Raw genomic sequence first — 23,745 nt, 5'->3', positions numbered from 1 at the left:
AGACGTTGGCTACCCGACTGCTATCGATACTGGCTCCAGTAAAGATGGATAGAAGGGACGAAGAGGTATATACGCTCGCTGACAAAAGTTAAGAAACATAGTGATTGCTTGAAAATTATATATATTTACAAGTATACATATTTTTTATCTTTCGAGGTACATTGGTTGGAATTAAAAATGCCATAAAGAGATTACAGTCCACGCGTAAGCGTACAATATCTTTTAACGTTAACTGTCTAAAACGATCAGTGAAATTTAACGGTGATAACGCGCTGGCGTGGAGTTTTTCACGCGGAACGGTCCTGGTTCGCTAAGACAAATAAAAGAAACTACGCGTAGATTCGTGTATCGGGATATTTCACAAACTCGCGCGTTTCCGTTCACAAACGAGGAAATGCTAACAGAGCGATCGTTTCAACACGATAAAGATCCGAAAAATTCCTCTAAAGTAATTTAGACGTTTCTTCTGGAAGAGAACGTTAATGTAATTGAGTGACCAAATCAATCTCACGACTTCAACTCGATCGAACATTTGTGAGATTACGCCAGACGTCAAAAATGTCAAATTCAAGGGTCATTCAACGCGCTACTACATTATTTTTTATTTAGTTCTTCTTAAAAGCAGATATATAATGCAAACAAAGCGTGTTTCTTAATAATAACTCTGTTATCAATGTAGAGAAAAATGTCAAACGAGGGAGACGAATGATAGAATTAGAACATAGAGCAGCACTACGTTCTTTTTATATAAGCGCAATAATACATGTGCGTTCAACAATTACGCTATATTAAAAGACCGAAGAAGATCTCGATTTTTATCCAACAAATTCGCACTTAAATATTCCTTCAGACACTACGTGTAATAGCGATTCGTAAAAAGATTACTTCCCGTAGGCAACGTAAACCAAAGCCAATCAGCCAAATCAACCTTTCACATACCAAAAAGACCGACCAACCGTCTAAAAGGAGCAACTCAAAAGACGGGAAGAAATCCAGCTGAACACGAAGGAAAAAGGAAAGAAGAGGTTAATACGTAGATTCAGAGCGGACTTTCTAACGATTCGGCGCGGAGCGTGATGTGACCCGGGTCGACCTCTCGTTTCTCGATGCAGAGGCAACGCGTAAGCGGTGCGCTTCTCGCGGCTAAGCCTGTCGGACGTCGTTCAATTAATCATTAATAGGCGATAATATTCATCCGGGGATCGCGCGTCGATCACGAACCGAGCGTGTCGAATGATCTTCTAGAAAGAGAGACGCGTCAAAATCGTTCCAGATCGAGGAGGCAACCGTTAGATCGTTCGCCTGGCTTCTCTTCTTCGTGAATCTGGGCTTCCTCGTTACATCGAATCTACGATTTACGACGAGGTACGCGTATAACCACTGCACGACGTAACACGACTACGTCGGGGTAATTGCACGGCACGCAGATGTGTCTGACGGTTCGACATTTTTGGAGCGGCGCACGCGGAATCGGTGATGAACGATTTGCATGTTGGGCGAGATGCGGAGGATGAGGTGCGCGGCTTTCTACCTCGTTTTGCTCGCGCTTTAAATAGATCTGCGTAAGCGGTCGCTGGGGCGAAGCTTTTTCAAGAGGATCGAGCGAAAGCGGAGCAACCAGAGCCGAGGAAACCAACGGATTTCTAAAACCGGGAAGAATCATGCGTTCGATGCATGCTATCTCGTCGTGTCAGCTTCTCCGTTTCTATACGAGTCGATGTAAGATCGCGCGCTATCATTTGAAATTTTGCAGACGCTTCGTCCTCTTGCAGATTTTCGCGATTGTTAGTAGACGAGCATTCGGTTTGTTTTTAAATTGCATGTATCTTTGAATCTTATATATTTTGACAAATCATACGGTATAGGTATTGAAATGTTGGAAATTCCTAAATATATCTACGGTTAACTAAAATATCTAAAACAAACCCGTGATCTTATTCGCACAATCGACACATTTAAGAGATAAACGACGTTCATACTTCTCTCTCGCGGAAGAATCTTGGCAGTTTGCCCATTCGATCAGAACAAAGGTGTGGAATGGTCTACAAGCGAGGCACACACGAGGCCGATAAAACGCGAGCGAAAACGTACGGAGGAGTTTGCACGAAGAGGATGCGTGGGACGTGAAGACACGATATCCTCTCGTGTGCCACATCACGAAAGACGTACGAACCGATTCGATTCGCATTCATGACTTTCTAACGACCTGGGACCAAGTGTCTTTCGCCTCTTTTGCGCGTCAGTGCACACACGAGGGACACGTTCCTCGAGGATGCTTCAATGTGGCCACTTTAAAAACACTTCTTCCCTCTCGCTCTTTACAGGTCCCGAAACACGTTCAGTTCCTTATGAGTTTCTTATATCGAGACTCGAACGCCTCTTGTTAGCGTAAATTACGTCTCGCCTGCTTATCGTCTCTCTATACTCTTTCCTTTTTCGCTCGTGATTCCACTGCTAAATGGTTGTATCAAAGACGAGGCGAAATTCAGATGTTTTACTTTGCGGTTTATGGCGAATTACGGACGGTTTTCGGCGGTTATGGGGAACAGGAAGAGGGAGAGGTAATCATCCTTTATTCGCGGTTACTGCTTCTAATTTGGCGAAGTATAGCGCGCAGTGTGAAGATTCTCTGCGAGAAACCGTTTAAGCGATTTGCCTCGGATCAAGATTTTTGTAAGTTAGCCCTTTTTCCTGAAAAAATTCCCCCGTTAATCAACCTTTAAACTACATTATTTCAAAACTCTGTCACCGTTCCTGGTATTTCTGGTACAAAAAGAAGCTGTCAAAATCGAAAAATATCTATTAGACAAAAGAACGATCGATTTGAAGGCGAAACAACGTGCAAAATCTCGAAGCAGGTATCATTAACAGGCAATTAAAAAGCTCTTCTCTTAACGTATACCTATTCGAGCGATCATAAATCGCGAGTGCCAAACGCGCCGCGATAATTAGGTACGCAGTCCTCGTGGCAATTATTTACATTTCCCGACGATTCAGTTTCTCGCCGCGTTCGCTTTGGCGTTTCTCGTTCTCGTTCGAACGAAAGTGAGCGTATATACGTGGTCGCGCCACTATTCCAGATCTAGATAAGGATCGACGCTATAATTCCAACCGGGGATCTCTACCGAACGATCTACTCTCACCGTTGATCAGACCCGCTCGCGGTATCCTTTATAAGATAATCTCGAGATGCCGCGACGCGGCTCGCTATTTACGAACTGGGGGAATCTTGTAAATCGTACGTTCGTGCTTCCACTATCTACTATTCGTCACGAGAACCTGGTCCCGCCTCCGTCGTCGATCACAAGTGAACTTTTGCCAACGTTTTTCGAGGCAGTTTCAACGAAACCGTACGCGAACACAAGCTGTACGCGATCTATCATGCTTTTTTCGAGCGGATTTATGATGTGATAAATTGCTCGGTTCGATATCCGCGCCGATTATTGCACAGGTTTTGTGTTCCCTCGTTGCTCGCCTTGTAGATCCCAGCAGAATTCTGCGTGTACTTTCTTGATGTGTACGATGATTTATGGACCTTACAGGGTATATCGTTCTAAATTTTGTGGGAAACTTGTATTTATTTAGATATTGCTAACGTTCCGGGTTAAAAATTGTTTCCTCGTCGAGCTTGATGTGTACATATTAGGTTCTACCGCTGAGTAATATCTGGCAAGTTTATAGAGCAACATGACTCGGTTACTCGTTTCGAGATTCGCGTGGAAATGGTTTTGTGGCAACGGTATCGGCAATTTCATATTGAATAATAGCACTAGTTTAGAAAGCCTCTGGATATTATATTTTATATTTAAAACTCTACAAATCTTCTAGAGGATTTAATATTAGAGAAGTGAAAATACAATTACATAAAGTAATTCATTGCGCTAATTATTCAAAGAAACGGAGGATCTGCAATGATTTCGATCAACATCTACGCACAGAAGAAGAAATAGCCACCGAAAACCCTCAGAAATTCGCGACTCATTCGCTGCGAACGAAATCAAAGAACGTAGAAAGAGAAGGTCTTGATCGAAGCGTATACTTTACATACATTCGTATTTGATCCCTCGTCATTCTCGAATCGGTTGGGATGGTTGATCGAAATACTCGATGTCTTCCCCTTTTGAATCCAGTGTTCATGAATATGCATGTCTAGATGGGTGCCCGCGCAAAAATTTACGGCCCTGACAGGCTGACGTTTCGAGGACCGGCAAACGAGGCCTGATACTCGTGGATATAATCGGGACTGGCAGCCCTCGAGGAACCACGTTACGCCTCGAAATCGGGCCGAATCGTTCGACCGTGTTTTCAGAACGTCATACGGAGATGCTGTGAGAGGTTTCTTGTTCTCGATGGAATCGACCGTGTTATCGGAAGGGGCGCCACATCGCGCTGGATAAACACACGCCGAGGATTCGAAGAATCGACGCTTTCGAATTTTTCGGATGCTCCGGATGAAGAAACACTTTCGTGTTTTTATTGAAAATAGACGCGAGTTGAGACGTCGTGGAGACGGTAATCGATGAACGATGGTTATAGTTGAGAACACGTTTTTTTTACTTCAGCCAATGTTTTCTTTTTCCTTTGACGAAAAGAGATGAAGCGTGGTTGTTCTTTTGGTAGACAGTGGAATGGATCGTTGTAATAGGTAAAAGTAAAAAAAAAAAAAAAAATAGAGAGATTTGTTCGTTTGAATTCTACAAGAATTCATTGGTACAAAAATATGTACAAAGCTAATGTTACACGTGTAACCAATTTGTTTCTCCTCGATAGAGATCAGAATGCAAAGAGAGAAAAAAGGAAAGAAAAAGAGAGAGACGAATGTCTTTTATACTAATTGCAACGAAAGAATTCACGGCGATCGAATCACGAAGAATCCTTTTGACGTTTGACAATTTTGAGTGGTCAATGTGACAGGTTAATAACTTCGTTCGGAGAAAGCAGAGCCCGGGAGAAGTGGAAGAAACAAGCTCGTGACACGGTGAGCCTTAGTAAGAATACCAGCTCATGCTAACGAGCTCGGTAACGCTTAATTGTCCGGGATTAATCAATTTGCCCGTACCGCTATCAGATCCATAATTATAGCGTCGGGTTTAAGCTCTAATTATAAAACAATCCATCGTGTCTTTGACGATGATCGAGCAGGATACTCGGTTGAATGAATATCGCACTTACGCGATTAAAATCAGACACGGTTCACAAAAACGTGGTTTGAACCGGTTGCGTGACACCATGAAGGATTACTAGAGTCGAATGAAAAGGAATGAAAGGACGCGGCAGATTCTCATTCAGGGTTTAAAAATGCCAATGAAAAAAAGAATTACAAAGACAAAAATAATTACAGAAAGAAGTGTTCGAGGAGACGAAGAGCATTATGATAGATACGATGTTAATTCCTTATTGTCGGACATGGTCGTTTGTTCGAGAGAATATCGGATTATTCTAGGAGTGATTGCGTAATTTAGAAATCTATTGACGTTGTAAACGGATGTATAAATTACCGCGGTTATTGCTATATTAATTCAAATGTTAATTTATTCTATTTCCAAGTTATTAAAGTTATTAAGTTATTACATTATTATCTTATTAAAGAAAAATTATTAGAAAAGATTGATGTTGGAACGATAAAAGAAACTACGTATCTCTCTGTGAGTAAAATATGGACTTCGAAGTAACGGTGTATTTCTGCCTTTTTCAATGAACTGGCGAAGTAGAATTATGCGTGTGTAAATGTTGCTTGCAAAATTCCCAGCAATAGCATCGTTAAAGGATCAAATAATACCGAAACGATAAAAATCTCGAACTTAATTTCATAATTCTAAATTTACAATAGCGAAACGTTCTATTCGCAAAGAAAAATCCGCATATACATATATCTTCATCGTTATCTAACAGTCTAACCCTGCAGCGCTCCTAAATTCAAATACACGTCTCGTCCTCTCAAACTTCAACTTCACCCTTTCACTCGATTCTATTCCCCTCGACATCCTGCAACCACTCGTATTTTCACTAAGCGTCGGCTAACGATCAAACAAACGAGCGCACTAATACTCGAACAGGGTGTCGAAGCAGCTTTCCAGAAGAGACAACTTTTCCCCGTTCCATCGAATCTGCCACGTGAAAAGACAACAAAAACGAGCGAACACCGCCAACGATTACGAATAACTTCACGTTCGCAGCGGAATGCTCGCCCGGGGATAGAAGAGAGTGAAAGAGAGAGAGAGAGAAAGAGAGAGAGAGAGAGAGAGAGAGTTACAGCTCTCGTGGCGAAAAAGGGGGAGAAAGTGCGGACGCGAGAGATCAGAGAGGGGTGCAGGGTCGATTCTAGCTTCGAGGGGTCATTATAGAGCTCTCCTAACCGGAGAACAGCCATCTCTTTGGTCGATGCCAGCCAGACTGTCCGGATTGACTGATGTTAGGTCATTCAGAGCTTCCTAGACCTCCTCCGGTTGCCTCATCGACGTGACGACGTGGAAGTCGAGAGAGGAGGCTGCTCTCGAGGCTCAAACGATATTGCACGGCGGATCTCGATACGCCTCATTACGCCAACCACTTTCAAAAGCAATTAAAACTGCCACGTTCTCCAAACTACCACGTTCATTTGTTCCAGCTATTCTCGCTGTCGTCGGTCATTTGCTCGAGTTTCGCGATTTCAACAACCCACGCGTTTTTCTGCCAGTCGTTTGGTATTTCCTCGGTGTTTCGCGAGACACCGCGAGCATAGAGAGAAATTTCTCGGTGAAATCGGAGCGACGCCGAAGCAATTAAAAGCGTAGCCTTTGGTGACCCGTTCTTTTCGTTATGATTACCGAGTACGATAGTATCGAGCAAGTCGTAATGGGCGGTTAAGGTTTAAAATATAGAGTAATTGATGGATGTTTGAGTAGCAATACCAGGAATTGTCGTGTCAATCTCGTTTTTAAGTGCATAGCTAATGAACTAATAAACCGTTGTTATTAACCCTTCGTCTTACGATCACTTTTACGACTACGTTAAATTTAAAGCAAACTGTTTTCAGAAATAAAACCACAAATAATATATATTTCCATGTTCGGCAGCTCGTTAAACGTCAATGCTAATGAATCAAATTTTCTTTATTAATATCTTTCGTTCTAACGGCTCCAATTATCATTATTTCGTGTCAGATATCTACCTTCTAATCGTAAATCAAATCGAATGATAACTTCTAAAAAATACGAAATATATATGCCGCAAACTTTCCTTTAAATCGCGGACGATTATCATGACCGATCATCTAGATAAAGCGCAACCGAAGTCATCCTTTCCTGACGCGAATAAAACAGACTGACCCAACCTCCACTGACAATTTCGCGCTAAAAAAGCCTAACCTCGATTGGTTCACCTCTGTCATCACGGTGCAAAGTTTTCCCAGCGCCCGTGGCGCTTCTTATGAAACTTGGCAAACACTAGGCACCGCGTTTATTTGCCGTAGTAAATGTCGCAATCGCCATTTGCCATATTTACGGTTCTACTGTGCAGTTTCGAGAATAGAAAAATCCCCAAAACGAGCTAAGAAAATGTAAATACGTTTAAATGACTTACCTGTGCGTACTCTGCGCAAATATCGATCGACGATACGTAATTGACGACGTCCTCGATGGTCCATCGATTGACAGCTTGTCCATCACCGCAGGGCATGTGACCACATAGGGATGGACACCTGACTGGGGGTGGTGTGGTAGGTCGAGGGGTTGGTTTCGGCTTCGGAGAAACGCTTCCCGATCTCCTGGTTTCCGTCCTCTGCCTCTTCCGCGGAGCAAAGCCACCTGGACTCGAGAGATCCAGAGGACTCGTTACACCCGCGTCTCTTTTGTTCGCACCTGATTGAAGATAATTCACTTATCATTACGCGGTACTCGCTATCTAAGAGTACACTTTGTTGTTTATTCACACGCGAAAGACTTTTGTAAACGAATAGTTTAGAACGTTTAAAATAAAAAAGTTTGAGTTCCCTAAGACAAGATAATCGGTTTTAATCTACAAACGCATATTACTTCTATCGTGTATGTGTGTGTGTTTGTTGTATTATAAAAAATAGGTGTAGCTCTCCTGAAATCATGAATTACATTTTTATAGAACACACAGTGTGCGAGTATTTTGCATTTATAAATTAAAACCGGTCGCATGATATCTCATTCGATAGAATTTCACTATTGAAGATTTTGGGAATTTGATTCGAACAGCCTCTTGCAGTTCATATCTAAAACGATTAGAGTTATATATATAGTTATATATTTGCATATTGTTATATATTTGATTTCTAACATTTCAAAATTGGCATTAGAGAAAATGTTTTATTCTGTATTTTCTTCTCTTTTGTTTCTGTTATCCTATAACTTGCTTCACGTAGTAAATAATTGATACTTTAGTACAGTGTTTCAGTAAACGATGTGTAAAGTTAGAATTTACATCTGTTTTTAACTTTTGTGTCGAGCAACAGTAAGATAATGTCAATGCTAGCTAAAAATCTACTCACGAATTAAAAGAAGACTTCGCTTGTAGAACGAAATTGTTTGAACAGCTGTCTTCTCGGTTAATTTTCGCAATAAAATGGATATTCCAGTGATTTCATAACGAAACGACGTGTTACGCTCATGCCGGTCGGTGACAAACTAAACGCTTGAAGGTTACTGAACGACGCTCGAGTCTCAAATACGTGCGGCGTGTAATCAAAATATAAAAACGATAACATTTTCCGAGAATTTTAATAGCAGGTAATCAACTCTAGTCTATAAACAGTTTCGAGCCAGCTGCGTATTACGTTACATTAAAAATATTATTTTCTAACTGTGTCCGATTTCTCATCGCATGTATACAATTACATATTTCTACGAAATATTATTTAATAATATTAATTTTACAAATATTCGTTTCTTAACATTCATAATTCCATAATTGACACTCTAATAGTCATAATAACGGATAATACAAAAATATCACGTAGATGTATGTTTCAATAAAATCGTGCGTAAGTTACCTTTGAGGTACGTTTCTAATTCTGCTGCATTCTGTGCTGCATTTGCAGTCCTCACCATGTGCAAAAGCGCTTGCGTCGACGACATATCTAACATGGGTGGGAAGACGGGGTTGCCAAACAAACTGTCTTGTTTCTGCTCTTTCGGATCCTTATTGGAAAGGGGTGAGGTGGTGGACACGGTTGACGGTTGCGGTGCACCCAACGGGGCCATCAAACCGACGAAGGGTGTGGCGCCAGTTTTGAATCCTGGGAACCTTGGATCTAAGCCTGGAGGATAGCCGTTCCTTGGTGAACTGAAGTAGCTGCGAATTTGATTAATACTCTTCGTTGATATTCATTTAGTAATGGATATTAATATATATACAAAAATTGATACAGCAATTATAACAGGGGATATTAATATATATATGTATATTAATTAGAATGGCGAAAGTTTCAGCTTGGAAGTAATGAAATAATTATACGACTATCTCTAGGCTATCTCTGCACTGCATCACTGGAGCCATTAAAGGCAACGAGTTATATCAGCGAGATATCGTTAGTATTCTATTATCGCCCATGTCTGCAATGTTAATAAAAGAAGAGAATCGTTCTCTGAATGAGATATAATTTATAGCTGACAATTTGTGACAGTTTTAACCGCTAAACTAAGTATCAACGATTTACGATTTTACTACGCAATAAAAACGAGTATTATGCGCGCACAGATACGTATGGATATATTGTCCAGGATAATTGTATTGTATTGTAAGAACAAATAAATAAAATTCTCTTTAATCGAACTCGAATTTCTTGCTTATTAAATATCTATCATCGTGTCTATTCTTGCGTATATCATGGACCAAAATTTCCTAAGGTAACACATTAATGCAACACCTAGCTATACGTCTCATAAATTAATCCTAAACGATTCTACATTCCAACGATAGTTAACGCGAATCTCGAAAATAAAGTTCACTGAACACATCGAACAACATTATGCAATAAAATTTTTCAGCGTAAAGTACCATTTACTGGAAATTGCATTATAGAGAACGAATGCCCGTATCCAGGCAACCAACAAACAAGTTCTCCCACGAAATCTCAGCTTTCCTCCACATTTCTGTTTATCTGAACGAAATATAAGATTATTGCAAATTATTGTAAAATCGATGCAAGAATCGATTCTAGAACAGTTTTGCAATCGATGTTACCTCCAAGATTCTACAATGCTTTCAGAATTGCTATAGAAACCGGAACCAATTACAGTAAAAAAGTTCGATTCTTTCGATTTCTCTGAAATAAAGATTCTACATAGTCGTTTTAAGAAACGAGATGAAATGGCAATTTCACGGATATTGGATAGACAGTGGCGTTTTTCGCAAATCTGCAGGGGATTTCAAAAGAAAAACTGACGTGTATTAATAATTTTACTCATCGCGGCATATATTTATTCAGTGACTTGGAACGACCAAGGAGGCACTTTCTCCTGGAAATGCCACAGATCGCAAGCATCGCGAGGATCTCATCGTCACGCGGATCTTTACTCGGCCGATCAGAAGTACCTTCTGCCAGAGCTGGGAATCTAGTGCCGGAAGCTGCGCGGTTGAAAGTCGATGTACACGTCCGCGAACCTGCAACCGGTTAGACGCGACAATATTCTACACCGGCAAGATACTCTGTCCACTCTGGACGAGCATCGATATTTCAATGCGCGTAACAACACGATCAATATTTTCCCTTTCCTATGTCGGCTTTGCGCAGTGTCCTCGTCGAGGATCGCTCCTTACGTCTTTCCCATCGTTCCCACGTATGCACACGGAACACAGTATGAAGAATGTCAAGGCAAGCGTTATGATTCCCAAGGTCTCATACTCTCTAAATAGTACCGGGTGGCGTTAGCTGCGGCTGTTGCGCTCATACCGGATGATTGCGTTTGAGAGAATAGCTCGTTTTATGTGTGTTCGTTGCAAGAAACTGAGAAATCTTCCTTCGATCTCGATCGATCGAAGTTCTTCTAACCGCCGAAATAGTATTTTTCGATCTTTTTCTCGTCATGATCTTCGATTAGAATAACTGAATAACCTTGCAACAAGCCTTGACGCTAGACTCTATCGACTCTATCAACTACTCTCCTCTATTCAAATGTTTTGCGTTTTTCCAATATTTCCAAATTTTAGCAAATTTTCACATTTCAAGATGCATGTGAAGCTTCTTCGTTCTTTACCGCCAAATACGAGGTTCATCCAGAAAATAATACATTTTAAAAAGATTTTTTGATTCGTAACTTTCCATACAACCATCAGCTCTACTTGAACACATAGCGTAACATTATGCAAGTTTTTCTACATCTTCGTCATACGCTTCCGCCGCCAGTTCACATAACCTCGTCTTACGCAATATCTTAAATCATCGTTTTTTGCGAAGCATTATCGATCATGCTATAAGTTGACCAAGCAAAATTTTAAGTTTTAGAAGAAAAAAAAACTGCAATGAATATCATTTGGAATGAAATCGCATACACTTTTTTGAGTTCCTCTGTCACGAGTCATGGACAGCCTGAATACTTACGATCACGTACAGTTCTTCTCTTCCCATTGATTTCCCGCAGCCATAATCTTACCAATAATTCATTCGTCATCCTATCGTCGTCAACTGCTGTAATTCGGTGGTGAATTCCTTTCGAATGAATTTTTTAGCGTTCGAAAAGCGTAAAAGCGTCACCGGCGGGATTTTCCATCCGCATCGTCGTTTGAAACGCGTGGTACAACGACAGTGTTAAGTATTTAAGCACAAAATGTTGTACGACTTACATACGACTTATATAAACACATTCCGTCGTTTTATATGGCTTCCATACGTGAACGTGTAGTATAATACATTCTGAACGACCCTTGTAAATTTATATCAACTTTGCACAAGTCACGATGACAATTCACGTTACATTTTTTCTTGTTGCATCATAAAAAATAGGAAATTGTCTCAACTAATATACGAGAAAAGGAAGAAGATATAGAGCTAAGCTGATTTGAATTACTGCTAATAGCAGGGAATGGAGGCTAGATGCTTTCAGAGAAGCAGCAAGCTACTCACTCATTAGGGTTGGCGTTATTGTACTTGGCAGCGAGGCTTCTCATAAAATCGCTATAATTTCGTCCCATCATCTGTTCCATGTGTTTGAGGTGATGGGGTGGTGGTGGGCCCTCGGGTCCACCCAAGGGGGTAGCATTTGGCGGCGTTCCTGGGTGGCTGGAGGATGAGGGCGTCACGCTCCTCGACGACGTAGAATTATTGTCTGGTGTAAGGCGTTCTGTTTTAACCTGAAACACAAATATCAAACATCGTTCTTGAATATGTACATTCTGTGGTGAGACACAATTTGAAAGTCCACCAATTCGATTCCCCACTGGAATACAATTGGAAATCAAAGTTCATTGAACGTTTCGTTCGATATGCATACAAAAGCAAATTTCTTTTCTCTGACAATTTGTTCACGAGTTCCTTAATCGTCATCCACTTACATCCTTCCCTAAATTGGATATCATTTGGCGAGCAATTTTACATATAAGTCGATGAGCTTGTAAAACACGCGTAAGTGTCTCTTAACATTCGCATTGATACTTCCGTTTTAACAGCACACATTTTATACACAATTCACGATACAAATTAATGACCTCGTAAGATTACACGTATCGTATCACAGGCGAATGTATCATTAAACACAACACATGTTTAAAAATAATTAACTAGAAGTAATAAATCATCCTTACGCTATAATACAACACATTGTTAAAAGACCCAATTAAAATGCAATTAATCACGACACTTGATCACTCGAACAGCTACCTCGTCACGTCAATATAGAAAAAGCAGTATCCTTATAAAGAAAAAGAAAAAATAAAAAGAATCCCTAGTACCTCCGCTCTCCAATATCAAACGCATCAATCATCCATGATCTTCGCACTTCCACCTTCCACCGAGAAAACAATAGAGATCCTTGTAACCAAAAGGCAACTCTCAGATCGAGCCAAATGAAAAATCTTTTGAAATTCCATATCCTGTTGAAACCAGCAAGAGCCACCACTCTGTCTCTGTCCTTCGACATGGGAAACGTCATCCTGAAACGCTCTAAGAGGCAGTTCAGGGGAGGATCCGAGCTAGCAGGAAATATCAAAGTGCGCATTAATTCCCGGGAACAGATTGCATCTGAGATATGGTAATGAAGGCAACGCGTGGCGTAACAGTTGACTCCTCTTCGGCGGCGAGAACGGCTACGTGACACCAAGAAGAACGAGACTCGATTGGCGTAGAATAGGGTCCCCGAGGAGTCCGAGGAGCCGTTCCAACAGACCACGGTAAATCTCTTTCTCGCCTCGAGACCTCTTCCTGACAAGGGGCCGGGGTTCTCGCAACGTAGACACGATCCCAACGTGTACAAGCTTCGAACGAGTCTGCTTGAATCGCTCGTCCACCCGTTTCTGCCAGTTTCTTGCGAAAGAAAAGCGACCAGAGGGACAGAGTTCTGGGCAAACGCGAGCCAGAGAACTATTCCACGATAAATGGAGAAATATTTGCCACCGTGGTCGATTTGTTGGGATTGATACAGGTCGAGGAGGATGGCCACGCTTTGGAGAAAGTAGGATCTTGGTGCTTGCCGCTACGTGCAAGGTCGAAGGTTTCTAATATTCCTTTCTGTTTTTTCTTTTTTTCTTTTTTTGGAGTAATTAGGCGAGCGACTGGGAAGACGAGATTGGTGTGAGATTACGAGCGATGAGGTAGGAGTTTAGTAGCTATAATTGCAGAGTTTAATACGTGCAATTGAAGAGAAATTACGATCTTATGATAAATTGTTTTGGTCCTCTTCTTCTCGTGTTTCTTTATGGTCGCGCGGGATATCGTCCTAGTGTTTCTTATTGATTTTGTGAGCCATTGAAAGACGCAATAAAGGCACGCAAAGGTTAAGTGTTTTATGGATTTCAAAGGAACTAACTATAAGAGAAAGGAAGAAGATGGGAATTTAAGAAACTTGCGGAATTGTCTATCACAATCTGAAATTCAAAGTAAAGTAGTTAGATGGAACGAGTAGAAGAATTACATCATCCACGTTAATTACACAGTTCACCAATTAAAATATACCGATCAGATTAAAGTCGTCCATCCTTTCAAAATCCATCGATCAATCTGATCCAAGTCCAATTAACCCCGATCTCTTATTCATATTCATCGGAACGAACTCATCTTCGACATCCAAGATACTTCCTCCATCAGCAAAATAGAACAGCATTGACGCGCATACCGTACTAATTAATGGATACATCGATTAAAAAGGATCAACAGCCTGGATCCATTAAATTCCAGCTTTATCAAGATTCCCTGTCAATTCTATCGTTGACTGTTGTTTCTACGCGAGGATCTTCATTGAAACGATGCAGGATAGTATTGCGTTGATGAGAAAGTTATGTCGAACTCTATAAGAGTAGTGTTTTATATTCACAAAACGCTTCACTCCCAGCAGTTGTAGCTATAGACGTAAAATATTTTTACTTCAGAAACGATATTTTTGGAACAAATTTCAAAATAGTAACTCTGTCGTTAATCATCATGCTTTCAAAAGAATTATTAACGTAAATTTTTCATAGCTTACTACATACTAGTTTTAGACAATTTATACAGTAATATTTATATAATAAATTGATTTACTTTTCTATTCACAAACCGACATTACTTTCCCATGGACCGGCTGGTAGCTGTGAAGAAATGTTCACGTGTCATTGGATGACCATTCTTCCCGAACGATGACCATCGATACTTCTTGGCCACCGAAGCGTACACTTTTTCCTTTTTCCCTCTTTCTTTTCTTGGCCTCTGCGCCGCGTTTACAGAAGCGTCGAACGGCCGCGAGGATGTCAGCGACGGAATGACACTGCGGCTTTGCTTGACATCGCTGCCATAGAGCACCGACTAGGTCTGCCTCGAACGGGACCGCTCGTGTACACGTGTATACGCTACCGCTTCGATTGGTAAACTCTATCTCGAGAAGTCTCCTTCAGCCTGTTCCCGATGGCAATCAAACACTCGAGATCGCGCTCGCCGCAAGTCTTTTGGATATTTCGAAGGCAAACAGCGCGACCACCATCGTGTGTAAAATTCCTCCAAGATTTTTCTTCCGTTTTCCTCCTTTTAAAGTAATTTTTGCAGGTTGAATTGGAATTAATTTTAGACGGACTGTGCGTGATTGCAGAGAATGCTCGCAGGGACGTAGAAATTTCTGGGAAGAGTATCAGGTGAAAAATTCGATGCATAAACCAGAATGACACGTTATCGACGTGGATTGGAAAGATGATATCGCAGAAATCAATGGAAAAATTATAAAATGAAGAGTGCGAGCGGATAATTAATATTTTTGATAACATTAAAGATTACAAATTAGGTTACTCTTGGTACAAACTTACTTGAGTAGTGTCGAGACCATTCTGGTTCTGTCGCCTCCTTCCCCTTGGCGGTCTGGGGGTGGCCGCACCGGAAAGGTGGGCACCCTGGGGGCTTCCGCCCCTAGCGTCGACCGCTGTGTTCGCGGCCAGGGTGGCCCCGTCGGTATTTTCCGTGTGTGTGCCTAAATCGGTCGCCTCTCCACGATCGCCGCCACGAGGTCCAGAGCTTGCAGACACGTTCTCACCTGATACCTCACCTGCAGAAGAACGAATCGATTTGCTAATCAATCTTGCAGCCTTTAATATCAAAAATGGATGTATCATTCGTTAAGACCGATCGTGATAAATATATGAAAATAGATACGAAGTTGGAATATTACTTCGATCCAAGTAGTATGACGCACGTGGGTCTGATAAACCAACGAATTTTGATTATCTATCGATTTTCGACCGAGGCATCTATCGGTATAATATCATTTTCTGTATCACCTAGCTTCTAATATCTTCCTATATTTTTAACAAATAGTACACCCTATTTCATCCTGTTTTTGGATTATTCTACACAAACACCAATTGCAAGTGTCTGTATCCTACCTGTCGACCTCCTTCTAACTCTTCATTTTCCCAGAACAACATTGGCAAATACCAATAATCAATCCCGCCCCCATAAAACACACTGTCCTAAACTCATTATTCACCTTCCTCACCCTGGCCTTCGCAAATCCATCGAATAACCACCTAACCACCCAACACAGTTCTCCAGGCCAGCAACAGCAGTCCATCGAGCGTAGCCAACGGCGAATTAAAGTCGAGCTCTGGTTCCGATCAGATAATCCATAAAATATCGGTTTCTCACGTGACGAGTAACTTCGTTTGCGAATACCTGGGCTACGGAGAGTCGAAAGACGACGTTACCCGCGGCTTCGCGTCAGCCGCGGCTCGTATTTCGGCGGTCGGCCGGTCGGTCGTCGTCGATAAATCCAACCTCGTGCCGTACGGTTTCCTCGCGATCCACTCTCCTCCTCTTCCTGCTCCTAACACCGGTTTCGTAACGAGGCGGTAGCCGCGGCCTGCGTCGTAAAGCTTCCTTAACGTCGCGGCGTGTAAACGGTGTCTTTCGACACCAGGAATTTCGATGAAATACGTTAAGAGGGATAACCGTATAGGACGCGATTACTCGGCGACCCAGGCGAGGCGCCGCTAGGCGGAGAGACGAGATTTACGCCCAATAAATGAACCCGTCCGTGGCGCCATTATCTTCATGCTCGATCAGTAAAGACGCGTATCTGCCGCGTTTCTGAGACGTGCGCGAGTGTTTTAGGACAGTCAAGCTTTCGGCCAGGGTGTACGGGGAATCAAAAGAATGATCAGATTTAAGGGAAGTGGCGATGAGAGAGTAAAAGAGAGAGAGAGGGTCCAGGTCACTGGCCACATTAGCTACCAAAAATATCCAATAAATTCTTGCCACCGTTAAATTGCCGGAATTTTATGGTCGGCTGTAACTCGTGCACACGGCCGAATTTGTTGGACGATAGGATCGCGATCGTTTCAAGCGATGAGAGATCCTCGTGATTCCGCTTCGTGTCATTGATGCACAAGTACACGTATGAGCGCTATCGTTCGAGACGAATTCGATGCGTGAGTTAATTTATAAGGCGGACTTTCGAGGATTGTAAACTTTTTATCGCAGATTGGTTACCGATGAAGTGGTAGTTCCTCGAGAATTATATCGCGGGATTAATTATGTATCGTTAAGAGCGTTTATCGCGTTCAAAGTTATTTATAGTTATTTGATTTCTCGATTCTTAATTGGCATTGGAAAATATGTGGGTGATCGACAGTCTAGGTCAGATTCGGACAATGTTGCTTAAAATTTAGGATGATTAATTTTATGTGCAACGCTAATATATATGATATCGATAATTAAATTCTCGATGAAGTTTCTCTCTTTGTCTAGATCGATCGTTTCGAAGAACGAGGCTTTAAATTTTCATCGCTATACTCTGAACGATCGTAAAAAAAACTAACGTGAACTCGTTTCCTATTAAAAGCCAGCATCTAATAGAATTTTGATGGGAAGTTGTAAATATACTACTTGAAAACGATGAAGTCATTGGATAATGACTGTCATAGAACTGACTTTTACGATCGATGTTCCCTCATCCAGATTCTTCGTTCCCTCCATTTTCTCCAGGTTTCCTCGTTAAACCGTGCTAGAACTTTACCAATTTCAGAATAACCATTCCATAGAAGCTGTAAAATCGGTTTAATGTGTATCTTCACACTTACGTGTATTCGCGGCGCATCGTAAAACACGCTTTGCCGTAATTTAATGCTCTCCGATCTTATTTTACAGCATAAAGGATCGAGCGGGTTGAAATTGAAAAGTTCTATAATCGAGTGATAGAGAAGCGAGTTGCTCGAGGTTAAGAGTCTCGAACTCTCGTGGAATTTACGCTTCTTCCTCGATGATCAATATTTCCGTTAAAAGGGTGATTCTTCACTGGGTCTGCTCCTCTAATTAGCCTCGTTGAGTACAAAGTTAAAATTTCATTACAGGCTTGCTTCATAAAATGGCAGAGGAAATTGAAATTCTAAAATCTAATTGTATCGCTGTTTAGATAAAAATACCACCGAGAAACGTAATATTCTCTTTTTTTAATAATTTCTTTCTCTTTTTTTTTTTTCATGAATTGTTTCATGAAAATTATAAGAAGACGTGGAATCTCCACGAGATAATTAAAAACGACGAAAATATTTTCGTAATTAAAATTTTCCTATGTTCGAATTGGCACGTTGTTTAAACTTATCTGAAAGAAAGCTCATAAAATTTCGTGCGTTCCCATCGCGCATGCCGTCACGTTCTCTTCGAAACATACACTGGAACCGCAACTTTTATGAGCGCGGTAGCAAGGCTAAGTCACGTACCGCAAATATCATAACTCGTATTACGGAACTGTCGAAACGCCAAACTATTGTTTGCCAATGGTTCCCTCGATTCTATACAGTTGTTTGCGGATGAGTGAAAAATTGTTTGTAGTTACGATGGTCGTACGCGGAAAACTGCAAGTCAGCACGTGAATCGTTTCTAAATCGTCGACGAGCTGTCTTCAAACGTTTGTCGTTTCCACGTACCGGAAATGATCGTGAAGAAAATAATGCAACGCTATAAATAGCTTCGTTATCGTCTATTTCTAGATAATTAATAATCTGATATCTTCAATCATTTGAGTAATCAAACCAAAAACTGATGTTTCAAGGAGATTTTTTAACAAAATCTTTTCATCAAAAGTTCTCTATCGAAAAAAAATGTTTTTTCGTTCAATTTGAAACAATTTCGAATCATTTGCATATGGAATTTCTCGATAATTTCGCTTAAAAGTAATACTATTAAAAATTATGTAAGATAAAAATGTTCACTTACGGATTTTCCATAGAATTCTTCTTCTCGGGAGCAATTACTTTGTATCCACACGAAACTTGCTGATTAGAGTTGTACGGTATTCAGTATTGAGAGAGTTTTACGTATAGAATTTGTGACAAAACTGAACACACCGAGTTCAAAGAAGTAAGTTTTCATAGCAGGTGAGTAGAGGTTCGAGGTGCGACGACACGCTATTGTTAGCTCGTATTAACACGTCGTTACGATATTTCACACTGAAGCCTCATATTGTTTCCGAGTTCGAATGGAAGAACTTTGTGCCTCCTACATGTTTTTACCCTTTCGTAAACAAAATCTCAAATATTGTTGCAATATATGGTAGCTGGTTTATTAACGCTTGGCTCAAAAACACAGGTGAAAGATACACAGACAGAATTGTCGAAGAAATTAGCAAGCAGAAATACGATAATTTTTCCTGTCTGATGCTGTGAAAGTTGTCAAACTTATCTGAAATCCAGTTACGTTTGGACAAAACAAAACAATCTCGATATGACGAAATAATAAAATGAATTAATAATTTAAATCGAATCAACAGCCAACGTGTCAAGATTCATAAATTATCTGATCCCAGTAACAAGCATAGTCCATGATTTAAACATATTTTAAACGAACATCATCACAATCTCGGTGTATTAAAAATAATTTCTCAATCGTGCGAGAGAAACGCGTTTCTCTATCAAACATCACAGGATTGCAGACAACGTAATCATCGCAGGATCTATAGAAAAATGTCGTTTAGACACGAAGACCCAGTGTGCACGAAGCGTCTTTTCACAGACGCGTATTAGATGGGTCGATGTTAACAGCAAATACGTTTCCACGCAGCGGTCGTAGTAAAATAATGCGCACCTTTCCACGAAACAGCAGCGATCCGTTCTCGTCACGGCCACAGACGTTAACATTTTCAGTAGCGAGGCGTAAGTTACAGCTGCAAACGAATGTAGTGATATAAGATGAAAGCGTCTTCGATGTCGCTTGACATTTTAATAATGACGCGAAATGTATCTTGCTGTACGCTTCGTAGACCGAACACCTGCGTAGACGTATCGTCATGTCTCATAGACGATGCTTACGCTTCGTGGACAGTGGGTCTAAAGGTGGAAAATCGAAGTATCGAGAAATCTATCTATATTATACGCGGTGAGCATAAATTATTTCGCGAGATTATCGTTGAAACGAATTGACCCTCGAGGTCAAGAATAGAGAGTCTCGCGACAGGAATAAAGATGGCACCGTACCTTTTGGCTGACGTTAATTATTCCTCGAATTCGACGCTCTTTTTCGACGAAATCCACGCGAACCCGATTCGCTAACGTTTGCTCTTCGTTGAGGACACCTGAGACCAAAACGAGAGAAAAAGGAGAAGGGGAAACGATAATCGAAAGCCTGTCACAGAGATGACTGATCGTAGCTTGGCTCTCTTAAGAATCGTCTGGCTAGCGGAGATTGTTGCGAGTTCATGCTCGTTTCTAAATATAGCGAGAAATTGTGGAGAATAAATAATGAAAAGGTATTCGGAGGATGAAGATCGTTTCATGCGATTCAATACTTACTTTAGACGAAGCTTAACCGCGATTGTGCTTTAAAGTGATACAATTTTTGAATGAAAAGAATTTGAATGGGAAGAAACCTTAAACAGTTACGCAAAGAGTAATTATTCAGCAAAGAACTTTGAAAGAATGAAGAAACAGTTGGAATTTTTTAAGTGCAGACAAAGTTCGACGATCCTTCAATCGTAGAAACAGCGACGTTTTTCTTTTTAACTGGTTGTGTTTGAAGAGAAGTAGAAGAAAAAAGAAAGAAAAATAAACGTGTTGAGAAAACAAATTCTTTGTCTTAGTTCTCTTACAAAGAACGATTGAAACAAGGTTTAGATACATTCGCATAATACAAATACATTTCCTCTTGGACGATCTAGTTCCAAGCACTTCGCCATCTGTGAAACAAAATTTACAAACAAATCAGTGGAACAACGAGAGAATTACCGAGTACATAACAATTGTATATTTCATATTATAACGAATGGAAAAGAAACCAGAACGTAGATCGCCTAAATTTCATGGAATCTCTCAGAATTTCAAACCACTATCCGAATCGATAAAATTCTAAATTTATGAACAGAAATTACTTTCTCCCGAGAAAAGTATCTAATATATTCAACACGAATTCAAAACGAAAGTTGACTTCGATTTTCCGCTTAATCCAATCTCGATATTACATACATATCAAATTGTGTTTAATATCGCCTGAGCTATAAACTTTTATAATAATTAATGCAGCGATGTAATAACGTTTCTCGGAGATTAGGTTTCTTAATATTTTATTACGGAGAATGTATCTTGTTCGATAAGGAAATACTGGAATTAAGCAACTCTGATGTACTTACACGTTTTCAACGATACTCTAAGCTCTTATGTTGGAAATAATTGAATTATGCAAATTCTACGTCGTCATTCTTAGCATATTTCGATGCATGAACATCGAGATAGTCAAAGTAGTATAGATAAAAATTACTCAACACGATTCTCGTGCATACGTTATTCGCCTGGACCGCACCCAATCCGCATTTGCATTCACAATCTTCACTCCTGCATCTCCGTTACGCAATGCACTGATTTTTTTTTCCATGCCGCTGCAACACATTTCTCTGATTTTCATTCGAAGGCGGAGTAATCGTCGTTTGTAAATTCGAACAGAGACACACTTTATACTTTCTTTCAAATCGAATAAAATCTAAACGATATCGTTTAATTCGCTTGATCGTTGATGCGTTTCGTCATTCACACTTATCACACCTGACGTATGTATGCATATCGCAGCGATTGTAAAGTTCAACAACTTCCTCCGGGTTCCAATGTTCGAGTGGTAAAAAATTACCGAAAACGTGATTCGTATCTCATTAGCCGGGATGATGTGACACGTCCTAACAAAGATCACGTGATTCGGAATACATTGCCGAGAGAATGCCGTGTTCTCAGCGAATTTTCTAAGCTCCGAAAGAAAAGAAAAATTTCGCAATTTAGTACTAACGTACGACAATCTCATCGTGTACTTTAAATATAATTTTCAACGCGAAACATCGTAATATTTTACCGATATAAATAAAAGAACGAAAGAATTTTATTTTCTTTCCTCTCAACCACGAAATAAGAACGTTCGACGACTTGCCTCCGAAACCATTACTCCGTCCAAAATGAGAAGCATCATCGTTGCAAAAATAAAGACCGTTTTCTTCATTAAACAGCCCTGAAAACCGAAACATTCATCATCCAAAGCCAATTATCTCGGAGGCTACGATTACAAGAAGCACCGACGAATATTTTTCGCGTGCTACTGACGCCACGGAGGTCTTAACCGAGACCAGTCATCATGATTAAAGGTTGAAACGCGAAAGAGCGGAAGCTGCTGTTTCCTCTGCGGCCTCCGCAAGGCTGGCCACGCCAGAAAAACAGCCGATGGATCGCTTGCTCCGCGAGGTTTGAACGCGTGCAGCACGCGTGCACGCACCTTTCCTCGCATATCCGCATCCGGGGTTAGCGTGGTGGTTAATGAACGATAAAGGCGGCCCTCCGCTGCACGTAGCCGGTCATTATAAATCCTCGACGCGACGAGCCATTATCTTTAAAACGCACGATTTTCTTCCTCGCCCTGTGTTAAACGTTTCTACTGTACGTTCTAAACCATTCGAGTTGAACATGGTGGAGGAACATTTGAATATAGCATTAATTGCAAAGTGTACAGCATCCGTATGTCGCTAGGAATTTAGTATTTTTATCGGATAGAATATATAGAATGGTGACAATTGAATTTGTAATTATAAAAGGGATTGTCATTAAAGTTAACAAGTACCTGGTAACTTATGGATGGCAATGGATCTCTTCACGACTTTTGTCGTTCTTTTCTCCATCTTTTTAGCCTTTCTCCTTTTTATTACGAGGTATTCAGAAAGCTATATAATGTTCTTGCTTTGAGAATACATTATTTAGACCGTCGTTAGCGCATAAGTCGCAAAAATTATGGGAGATCTGGTGTATGTAGATTTTTAGTGTTTGCTATCTTCGCAGAAGCTTCGTTAGCTCGACGATGAACGTGCTTGGAATTTCTTTCCCCAATCTCATTTTTCTACGGTTAATTTTAGTTGATGGTTTGAGTACCTGTAGCATCGATAATTATATGGGTTTCTGTTAGTTTGTCGATTAATTCCGCAATTCTAATTAGACAGAATAGAAGCCTCGAAAACTCGCTAAACCTACATTCGTACATTACATTAACATTACATTACATTAAACGTACATTACCAATAGAACGAGTAAAAATCATCGAGCCTCTCGATCGTCCTCGTACGAACGATCAAAAAGTTCTACAAAATTCTTCCACGTCGAAGATCTCTAGAACCCACTTTCTAACATTATCGCAGCCATTTTATTCGTTACGAACGATATCCGGCGCGTTGTATCCGTTGTTCTTAAATGTCGGTCCAAGAAAGATTCTAATCAAAGATCAACGATCAACCGTAGCAGTCAAAAAGCTGCGACAACTCTTCGACTCGTCTCATAAAGCTACTTTCCATAACAAACGACATTCTCCTGCAAAGGATTGGAACAAAATAACGTCGTACGAGCTCGCCCAAGATAAAACCTAGTGGACACCACCAGCGTCCGGCATTAATCGTCCTCGTAGCCTGTGGTGTGTCGCGGGCGACAATAATTACCGAGCGTAACGACCTTTAAAGGCCGGTCGAGGCCGTACCGTCGGTGTAAAAGAAACGCGAACGTAGGAAGCAGGAGAGAGAGATTAGTGTCGTGGCGTTAACACGATCAACGCACGGCGTCAGCAGCGGCTAGGGATCCGCTTGCGTTGTAAATCTGCCGTAAGTTATGCGCGACCAGGAGGGCTGG

At 40.9% G+C, this 23,745-nt stretch overlaps 1 protein-coding gene across 5 annotated transcripts in view; it reads right to left on the bottom strand.

The window, feature by feature from the left end:
• Positions 1-23,745, bottom strand: part of LOC100746238 — a 191,328-nt gene that overhangs the window by 72,180 nt on the left and 95,403 nt on the right. For all 5 annotated transcript variants that reach the window (XR_004462835.1, XM_033324304.1, XM_033324305.1 and 2 more), the window contains 4 exons: positions 15,427-15,662; positions 12,068-12,294; positions 8,996-9,297; positions 7,561-7,838 (listed from right to left, as the gene is read on the bottom strand). Coding sequence is in view for 4 of the 5 variants with exons in the window: in XM_033324304.1 (XP_033180195.1) it covers positions 7,561-7,838; positions 8,996-9,297; positions 12,068-12,294; positions 15,427-15,662 (1,043 nt within the window). In the remaining variant the exon portion in view is untranslated. The remainder of the gene's footprint in view (positions 1-7,560; positions 7,839-8,995; positions 9,298-12,067; positions 12,295-15,426; positions 15,663-23,745) is intronic.

Source organism: Bombus impatiens, unplaced genomic scaffold (genome assembly GCF_000188095.3).
Source record: "Bombus impatiens unplaced genomic scaffold, BIMP_2.2 scf_2222, whole genome shotgun sequence".
Taxonomy (NCBI): Eukaryota; Metazoa; Arthropoda; class Insecta; order Hymenoptera; family Apidae; genus Bombus; species Bombus impatiens.
Note: the sequence above shows the minus strand (reverse complement) of the source record. Positions and strands in the feature narration are given on the sequence as shown.